Consider the following 10,359-nt stretch of genomic DNA (forward strand, 5'->3'; position numbering starts at 1 on the left):
CCCTTTGTAATATTGGAGCAAATTAGTGAAACAGTGTATTGAGTGGAGTTGCCTCCCTAGTTCGCACAGATTCATAATGTCTTCCACAAATCCATGTTGAAAAAATAGATACATGACCCATCTCATGTGATCTAATTTATTCACGTAGAAATCCAGAAAGACTTGTCCGTAGAAGAAAAATTGGTGAAAATTGTGGATCGCAAGGAACAAATATTGAGGAATAAGACCATTCTATTGGTTAAAGTGAGGTGGCAACATCACGGTATGTAAGAATGTACTTGCGAACCAGAGGCGGCAATGCAAAAAAAGTATCACCAATTGTTTGAATAACTAGTGTAACGAATTTCGAGGATAAAATTGTTTTAAGGAGGGAAGGATGTAACAACTAAAAAATTTCAGTAATCTTTATACTGTATTGTTCTAAACTTTGAAAATGAATTTTGTTGAAATCAATATTTCGGGTGGTAGAATCGACTATTTATATTTAAGATCCATACTGGACTGGATTTTTGCTCCATAATCCAAACCGTACGCACACAAAAATTTAGGTGGACGGTTCATAATTAAATTAAGGTAAGTAATGAAATAAACATACAGTGTGAAAATAACTTGAATTTCAAGGAAATTAAAATTGAAGTTGAAATCCAAACTCAAGAATCCTAGTGGGCCTTGGATTTATCCGAAATAGGATAGAATCCAACTCATATCAAGAGTTATTATAAACCCAAGATGAGTGGGTTGTTCCCTTGGTGGGACCCACTTAGCAAATTCAAAATTTCATATTCATGACATGGGATGAAAGAAAAAGAAAATGTTAGTTTTTTTACTATAAATATTTTAATATTATTTAATGTTTTTAGTTTTATTTCAATAAAAGTGTATTTTTCATATTAAAATACAAAAAATTTAGGTTTTTATTGTTTACAAAATAAAAACATTCCGTGTCCTCATGTCATATGTTTCAAAAACATTTCAAACTTTCAAGTCCAATCCGCATCACACGTCCTCCTGTCCACGTGTCTTTGTGACATAGCCAATTATCCACACAAGTCACAACCAGCTGGATCTTTCCCATATGCTCTATAAACATGGACCCATCCATAGGTGCAAGCGGGTTGGATTCTGACCGGATCTTATCCTATTCAAATTCAAATACAAAATGCAAACTATATATCTGAATATAGATCTGAATCCAAATTAAATCCAATGAGGTAAGCCTGAACCTGAATCCGAAATACATGTGGTAACACTGGATCCCGAACAATTGAAAAAGAAGAAGCTATTTACGTGTAAAAGAGGCAACATGTTAACATTTTGATTTGGATCAATTTTACATCCAACTTAAAATACCAATCCGAATCCGACCCAAATACAAAAAATAATTCAATGGAACATATCCAAATGCACATCTGAATTTTACCTAAAGGATCCAAATCCAAAAATAATATGTTGGACTCATATCAGATATCCGACCATATCTGATCTGTTCCCGGCCCTACCACAAATCCACGATGACCTTCTCGGATAAAGATCCAGACTCGATCCGTTCATTGAAGCAGGCAACCTGGAAAAGGATCCTACCCTACGCCGTATTCTTATGTTGAGAATAGTTGGACGGCTAGGATTGATTTATGACGTACTCAGTGATATGACTGGATCCAGTTCAGAAGAAAACTCCCAATAAAACCAGGCTACCCTTCGACGACGCCAACGATTGATGGCGACTCTCTCTCTTCCTTCCTCCTCCCTTCCCTCGATTCCTTGGTCCAACCCTAACCCTAATTCTCCCCATTCTCCATCCGAGGAAGCTGCCGCCGGAGACAGGATGGCCGCCGGAGGAGGAGGAGGAAGTGACGACTACGATGCCTCGGCGTCTCCGGAAGGGCAGGCGATCGACGGCTCGAATTCGGCGGTGGAGGCTTCCTCGCTCTCGATCCCGTCCATCTCCGTCATCTTCCCCTCCTCCCTCAATCCCAACCCCAACCCCAACTCCAGGCGGCCGCCCTCCTCCCTCTTCCACCTCGGCTTCAACCAGGACGCCGGTTGCTTCTCCGTCGCCACCGACTGCGGCTTCCAGATCTTCAGCTCCGACCCCCTCACCGAGACCTTCCGCCGAGACTTCGACGGAGGCGGCGTCGGCCTTGTCGAGATGCTCTTCCGCTCCAACGTCTTCGCCCTCGTCGGTGGCGGCCTTTCCCCGCTCTACCCCCCGACGAAGGTCATGCTCTGGGAGGACGACAAGGACCGGTTCATGGCCGAGCTCTCCTTCCGGGCGCCCGTCCGCAGCGTCAGGCTCCGCCGCGACCGGATCGTCGTCGTCCTGGAGCACCGCATCTTCGTCTACAGCTTCTTCGACCTCCGCCTGCTCCACCAGATCGAGACGATGTCCAACCCCAAGGGGCTCTGCGCGGTCTCGCAGGGTTCGACCTCCGCCGTCCTCGTGTGCCCCGGGTTGCAGAAGGGGCAGATCAGGGTGGAGAATTACGGGTCTAGGAGGACCAAGTGCATCACGGCGCACGATTCTCGGGTGTCGTGCATCGCCCTCACGCTCGACGGGCACCTGGTGACGACATCCAGCTCGAAGGGGACACTCATTCGGATCTTCAGCACCGCCGAAGGGACGTTGCTTCAAGAGGTGGGTTGGAAGAGAGTGCTCCATTTTTTTTCTTCTCCTCTCTCTTCCAATGCTCAGGATTTTTTTATAGATAGAGCTCTTATCTTATGCAATGTTCAACTTCTTATATCGATACCCATTATTGAATTGTGGTGAATTTTGGTTGTTTGGTTTTAATTTACACTCACTAAGACAGTTATATGTCTCGCTCTGTGCTTGCGTCGGGTATAACCCATAATTGCTTCGTTCTATGGCAATTTGTAAGTGTGCGTCGAACTGCTATGAGATTTTCATTGTGGTGGAATGTGTATATCTAGTAGGTTGAATTGAGTTTCTTTTCTCGAGACAGTAAATTCACCAGTAAAACTGGATATTTTTTCAGTTGTTTTGTGAATCCTGTTAAGTTCTGGTACGAACATGCCATTTTAGCCATTCAATTTAGCTGGATTTTCTGCACCATGGAACCTGAGAGAGTATGAAAGTAATGTGCGAAGACCTGGATTTTGATAAGCTCCGATGATCGGTTCATTTCTCAGGATAGGTGGACAATTTGACTGCAGGTGGTTCGCTGCAACAGTTGGTACAGATTTTGGTATTGATTTGTAGAAAAATATTGGTGAAGTGAACTGCTATTTATTTGAAGAACATATTATGAGCTGAGATTGTTGGAAGCATCCTGCCATTACCATTTGTGTGCCTCCATAACTTAGATTGTCATTTTAGTACATTGTGGTGAGGGCTGAATAATTGGTATTTCAGATCATGTCATTCTGTCACTATTTAAGGAGCTCATGTGCATATTTGTCAAATTTGGAATACATGGAAACACGGGGTGAATGCAGGTGATGTCAAGGTTTCTGATGATTATGGAAATAAACAAACAAGAATTTCTTTCTCTTGTTGCGATGATTATGGAAATAAACAAGCGAGAATTTCTTTCTTTTGTTGGCTTTCATGAAAATACAGCATTGTTGTTTGTTGTATGGCTGAACAGGCCTTGGTTTAATCCTTTTTTTTGTTTGGTTGCCATCTGGCCTAGTGATTTGTGAATTTTATGTTTTAAACTATCACTTTACTGCATTGCTCTGTATTTAGCTCGCTTTAAATATAAGATTTTAGTGGTCGTTACTGTTATAAAGAAACATGAACAGCTTTAGGGATGCCTAGATAACTAAATTAGACTTACACTGCCTCACATTTTAGCACTGATAAAATAGAACAGCATGCTAAGATGATAGCAGTAAACACATATGCAGGGAGTTAAATTCTCGTAAGAAGGTAAGAGATTGGAATATTATACTAGAGAGACATGGGAAGGAAATAATATGCTGAGCCCCTCGGCCTCCTGTGTGAGTGGCAGCATACATGTTTCATTTATGTAGAAATCATAAATTACAACGGTGCTTAACAAAAAAAAGTCAAGTTTAATCCCAATCTAAATATACAACCAAATACTACTCCATAGTTAATTCAGTTAAACATACAATCTTGTCATATGTACAATTATTTATGTAGATGTCATCCTTAGGTGGCTCCAAAAATATACCTGGAACTGGGATGATCTGAACTGAATCTTTTTCTGGACCCTGTATCGATTCTCTTCTATTAAGAGGTGCTTTTGTGATGCTTTGAACTTATCCTTTCTACGTATAATCTCATTTATTATTAGAAGATGCCGGTGCAAAAGCAGCCCTAGCTATAATCTCATTTGTTATTAGAGGGAAAAAATGGCACGCTTTGGTTGAAAAGGTCAGTAACTATTTAAACTCTGAAGCCTAATTACTTCATGCAGTAGCCTAAAATCGCATGGATCTGCCCATTAAAAACATTTGAGACTATGATAGTGTATGATCAACTAATATATGTATTTAAAAGAAATCAACCGATAACTGCTGGTTCTTTATAAATGAAAACATTTGACAGTCCTAATACCCTTGTCAAGGAGGTTGATAATAAACAACATGATAAGACATGACAGAGGGAGAAAATGAGTTGGGTACTCCTAGATCTGATACATATATACCACACACACACACACACACTCTCTCTCTCTCTCTCTCTCTGTGGCAACAGGAGATAATATAAGTTACAATTATATAAAGTGCAGAATTTATCACCTGTGCAAATATATTGCAAGTGTTATCCAAATGACGTGAATGGATCTTTTTCAACATGTAAGAATATATATAATTTTATGCCCCAAAATATATTCATAATTAACAATAGCGTGACTTTTTAATCTTACAAGTTGTATTTGTGAAACTTTATCCCGACATTCTTGTCTTGTATTGCAAACGGTATTGTAGATTACTTGAGAAAAAATATGATCTTCATTTTTAATTTTTAGTATATTAATTACTTAGATAGACCCCATTTTTCACATTGACATAAGTTTCAATATGGAGAGCGCATTGCCTCTCACCAAGTTCCAAGTCCATGGTAATCAAGTGTGACTTAGTCCATTGCAATCAACGTGCTTTTGGTCAGATCAAACTAAATCTAGACCCTTGATTAACTCCGGTGACTGCTCATTGAATGCAATCTATAATGACCTTGACAAGGATGACATAAGTTCAACACAAGCCAAAGACTGCTTTCCCCCCAAGTTATTAGTCATGGCTCTGCTAGTGTTACTACTTTTCTAGCTGTCCATTTCTTGGGACTGATGTGTCTTATTTCACGTTCCATTGTGCACATGCAACTTTACCTGGAGCTTCCGATTGTCTTATGAAAAAGTGCAGCTATTTTCATACAAATCATGCGTGTGTGTCTGTAACTTTGGGCTGGTCAGCCTGGTCTTAAACTAATAGCTGATTTAATGCTTTATGCTATGTCTAATTTCTGTTGCAGATTATTGCCCCACTTGTATTCATCACTTTTTTTCTTTGCTTTCCCGTTCTATCCTTTGTTATGTATCGATGTTCTTTCCTGGGGAATGTAGCATATGAGGTCCAGAGTGTATAATATTTCTTTTCTATGTCTGATATCATTATTTATTTATATCCAAAATCAAGGTTCGAAGAGGTGCAGATCGAGCAGAGATATACAGTCTGGCATTTTCTTCTACAGCAAAATGGCTTGCAGTGTCCAGCGACAAGGGAACTGTTCATGTTTTCAGCATCAAGATTAATCAAGGATCACAGGAGCAGGAAAATGTACCTGTTCCAAGAACTGATGCTAACCTTGTTCCAACCACTGGTCACAATCTTAGTTCATCCCTTTCTTTTATTAGAGGTAAAGTCTTTCCTTATTCCATGCTTATTTTGTATTCTGTGAACTTGTTTTATTGGTCTGCTGTAGAATATGGGGATGAACACAAACTGATGTTTTGAACTGCAAAAGATGCTAATGGAAGGCATACAGTGTTTCATGAGCCCCATGGTTTCTTCCAGCATCTGTATGCAACTTTTTTCTTTTTTTCTTTCATGGCCTTTTTTTTAAACTCAAGTGTTGGTGTGAAAATTTAGGGCTTTCTCCTCTTATTCTTAGTTTTCCTTCTTTTTAGTATTATTTCCTGCTGCAATATTTTTTCCCTTTCTCCTTGCCACTGTATTAATTCCCTTCTAATCCTCCCTCTCAACTGTGTTCTGGACAATTCAATACAATGAAAGTATTCTGGACCAGAATTGTAATAATATGAAAATGGTTTTGGTAAGGTGTATTACAAATGAACATGTTGGTCTTTAGGTAGGAATTTTTGCTGCTAAACTATAATTGCACCGTCTGCATTGTAGTTGACAAGAATAGAAAGTAGATCCTATATGCTTGTACTCAGGTTCCAGTTTGCTAGTGATTCTGTAATTTATTGGGCATGCTTACTGTTCAAATCCTTGTTTGAGTTTGATGCTTTGTCTAATGGCCATAATTATTATTTCACTGTTTCTTCTAGTAAGTTCATGTAGTTTTTTAAAGATTTTGATAATCTCATCCTTTAGGTGTGTTGCCAAAGTATTTTAGTTCAGAATGGTCGGTTGCTCAGTTCCGTTTACCAGAAGGATCCAAGTGCATCGTGGCTTTTGGCCACCAGAAGAACACTGTAATGATTCTTGGCCTTGATGGGAGGTAAAGAGCTACAGCTGAACTTTTTGATTTCTCCATTGACATGGTCTGGTTGATTTTGAATGTGATTGCTGGAATCATTAAGGTTTGCATATTTCTTCATTGAGGCGTCTGGACCGGACTCTAAATGAACTTAAGGGCTTTTGACTTTCGTTCCCCACCCAAGTCCATTGTGATTTGGAAGCTTTACTTTGACCTTGCATGCTCATGCAGGGCACATACTTGGCCTTAAATATATGCCTCGCCTTTTTATCAATTGCTTTTACTTTGAAAAGCTTGATGATTTATCTGGCATATTTCAATATTAGATTACAGCAAGTCTGTTGGTGCGCAAGTAAGGTTCCAGCGTCTAATTTTGTGATATCAGTGAGAAACTATTCATGCATTAATCAACCTGAAATCCTGTGATGACATTCAGGAGATGCTCAGATCCATAGTCCAAGTGGAGAGTGCGAAAATAGTCACTAAGACTGAGAGTTGCTGCATGTATAAATCTAAATAAATAAACATATATATATATATATATATATATATATATATATATATATATATATAGAGAGAGAGAGAGAGAGAGAGAGAGAGAGAGAGAGAGAGAGACGAATGGTGTGAACTTCATATGAACTGGACATTTTCGACACTTTTCCCACAAGTCCAACCATGCAGATGTGTTGAACAGCATCATGGTTCAGATGCTAGGAATCTACACTTGAATGGTATTTTTTTTATAAAAATAATGATTTTGGAGCATTAAAATCAGTGTTGTGAGAGGTGTATGCCTCAGTACCTGAAGCGTACGCTTCAGAGGCGAAGCGCCTAAGGTAAATATTGAAATCAGGTACTGTGTAAAAAATAAACATATATTAAAAATATTGAAATCAGGTAGGCGTACGCTTCAATATTTTATCGGCTCATACCCTACGAGTAAAAAAAAAACGAAGAAGTGTAAAAAATAAACATATATTAAAAATATTGAAATCAGGCGTACGCCTCAGAGGCGAAGCACAGGCTCAACGCCTCGCTTCGCCTCATCGCATTTAACAACCTTGATTAAAATTTATGAAAATGGTGACACTTTATTTTTTTATGCCTTAAAAAAAGCTGCTCATCTGTCATACTTGGACGATCAAAGTGCTGGTTCTTATAAAACTTATCACATAGGTCACATCTATACGGTTAGATATGAAAAAGAAGAAAAAACTGATAATAAACTCCCAATGTGCGTAGCAGTCTCCCTCTCTCTACACACACATACACACATGCAGACAAAAATACAATGATCCTTTCTTTTCTCTAAGAACGACTACAAAGAACAAGAAAATGAGTATCTAATCTACTGATGAGATTGTATTTCTCTACTGATGAGATTGTATTTCTCTGCAGCTTCTATCGATGCCAATTTGATCCTGTTGCTGGTGGTGAAATGGTTCAAATGGAATTCCACAACTTTCTGAAAGGAGAAGATGCCTCGTAGTACCTCAACATTGGTAGTGTCCCTCCATATTTGCCTCATGTAATATGCTATTTAGCTTGCTAGTTGCTGTATATGACTGTAAATAGGTTTTTCACCATCTTCCACCTAATGGATTATCTGTAAATATGATTCGAGTGTTGAACCCACTCTCCCCCCTGCTGAAGGAAGGACACTGGTTAACTTAATTGCTTACCAATTATAAAGTATGAAAATTATATATGAAAGTGAGCTTTTAGAGTTTATGTTCAAAAGTTGCTTCAGTGCGTATTAATTATACAGGGATGCTTCTAGTATGGGCTTTATTGATTAATAGTACTGAACTTTCATCCATCATATCCGGAGGGTTGGATTAGTATTTGTTACCCTTGACTGTACTGACTTTCACCATTCTTTAGACATTTTTATTAGTTTTGATTATTGATATTTAGTCCAAAATGTGTTTTGGATCGTTGGGTTATGTTGTGTAATCAGGATTTTTAAGAGCTGAAGAGGTCAAGATTTTGTAAACATGTGCTGTATATGTATATTCAAAGCATGTTTTACCAACGGGGCTCCGCTTGTCTGGTAGGAGCAGCTAGTGCACGTTGCCTTGTGTTGGGACGTTGCAAGTTCGAATCTCAATGATTTAGGGTTCTGCCTAACCTCAGTTTGCCTTTAAAAAAATCATGACAGAAAAAAGTGATATTTAGGTGAAACTTTTTATCCAATTTGCGGTTCCTAATGAAGAACAAAGGGGAATACATCTGTGAGGTCGAATACTATTAAACTGTATATTTTAAAAATACTAAAATAATGTCCATGCGTGTCAAGAGTTGTTGTCATGTTATAGTGCGTTCGACGCATAATCATTTTTGATCACCTCCTCAAAACCCTGTCTACAGGTCAGATTTTGGTGATCCAAAAGTTGGTTCCCATTAAACAAAACTTATAGATCGCATCTATGGTGTTGGATGTGAGAAAAAATGCAAAAACCTGATCCCACGGTAAAAACCAGTTCTGAATTGTTCTTATATTTCTCAGTTCTATATTCTAGAGACTATATATATATATATATATATATATATATATATATATATATATATATATATATATATATATATATATATATATATATATATATATATATATCACGATTGCTAAGTCATAACGCGCTGTCCTCCCCTGTTGAGGTGACCTCAATTTTTTTTTGTACACGTCCTGTGCTGTTCCGTCGAAGAATAGGGGTGACAGCAGAAGATGATGTTTTTGTGTCCATGGGACGCACTGAAAAAGCATCCACACGTTTGTGTGGGTGCACGGACGTGCATGGGCCCCACATGCTGGGTGTCCCGTGGCCGGAAGGGGACGGTGATGCAAAAGCTTGAGTAACTAGTGGCCTCTATTTGGTTCAATGAGTCATCTCAATAAATACATGTTTAAAATCTTTGCCTTTCTTAGGCCATCAAAAGCTCAAGTCTGTTGCAAACACTTAAGCAAACATAAGACCTGGGCTCCCTCAGATTTGAGAGGAATGATGACTGATGTTTGTTTTTCTTTTTTCTTTCTTTTTATTAGCCGTTTGGTCAAATTCCTGCATTTGAAGATGGTGATCTCAAGTTTTTTGGTAAGTTATTTGTCAACCATAATGTGTTTTGGGTGAATTATTAGGATTTTTTTTTTTTAAATTAGAACAGTGCCCTTTACTTTCTATCATGATATATTAACCAGCCTAACAAACCATGGTTAGGATAGCTTAAAAAGTGATTAATTTCTTGACTCAAGCACTCCCAATACCCGGTGGTTACGACACTGAGACCTCTCTCACAAGCAGTGGGTAAAGGTTAACATCAAAAGCAGATTCTAAGACAAATGGTATATGAGGTATACGATGCGCACTCTAGGAGTTGAAACAAGGTGTTTTTTTCATGATGGAAAGTTGGAGGATGGGAATGGTCAGCATGGCCCTAAATAATGCAAGAAAGTCATCATTAGAAACAAGCCGAATGAATGTCTACCATAAGCCTTGAAAGCAACGGGTCGAGGAATTGCTTATAAAGTTGTTACATACTTTGTACTGTTTTAATAGGGTTAACATTAGCTATAGTTATTTTAAAGCTTGTTTTTTAATTAAAATTCTAGCATAGTTAGCTAGAGGGAGAATGACCAAGACTTGAAAAGATCAGCCTTTGACTGACACCCATTGACGTAAGGGTGAATTTTTGTGTAAAAATCATAA

General features: G+C 38.5%; 1 protein-coding gene across 2 annotated transcripts; it reads left to right on the top strand.

The window, feature by feature from the left end:
- Positions 1-1,715: 1,715 nt before the first annotated feature.
- LOC149839113 (autophagy-related protein 18a-like) lies at positions 1,716-8,368 on the top strand. 2 transcript variants are annotated; one of them, XM_090002277.1, is made up of 4 exons: positions 1,716-2,635; positions 5,629-5,848; positions 6,550-6,676; positions 8,054-8,368. In XM_090002277.1, the coding sequence occupies exons 1-4, from the start codon at positions 1,718-1,720 to the stop codon at positions 8,142-8,144; spliced, it is 1,356 nt and encodes a 451-aa protein (XP_089858403.1). In that variant the 5' UTR covers positions 1,716-1,717; the 3' UTR covers positions 8,145-8,368. The 2 variants fall into 2 exon arrangements, with proteins under 2 accessions (XP_089858403.1, XP_089858404.1); XM_090002278.1 differs by lacking the exon at positions 6,550-6,676.
- Positions 8,369-10,359: the final 1,991 nt, after the last annotated feature.

The sequence above is a fragment of the Nuphar pumila genome, chromosome 4 (genome assembly GCF_984573655.1).
Source record: "Nuphar pumila chromosome 4, dmNupPumi1.hap1.1, whole genome shotgun sequence".
NCBI classification, from domain to species: Eukaryota; Viridiplantae; Streptophyta; class Magnoliopsida; order Nymphaeales; family Nymphaeaceae; genus Nuphar; species Nuphar pumila.

What these genes read in the sequence shown, in the direction of transcription:
- LOC149839113 (XM_090002277.1), top strand. Translation starts at nt 1,718, where the DNA reads ATGGCGACTCTCTCTCTTCCTTCCTCCTCCCTTCCCTCGATTCCTTGG. An exon ending in AAGGGACGTTGCTTCAAGAG is followed by an intron (nt 2,636 to 5,628) that starts GTGGGTTGGAAG and finishes TCCAAAATCAAG; the next exon opens with GTTCGAAGAGGTGCAGATCG. An exon ending in ATCCCTTTCTTTTATTAGAG is followed by an intron (nt 5,849 to 6,549) that starts GTAAAGTCTTTC and finishes CTCATCCTTTAG; the next exon opens with GTGTGTTGCCAAAGTATTTT.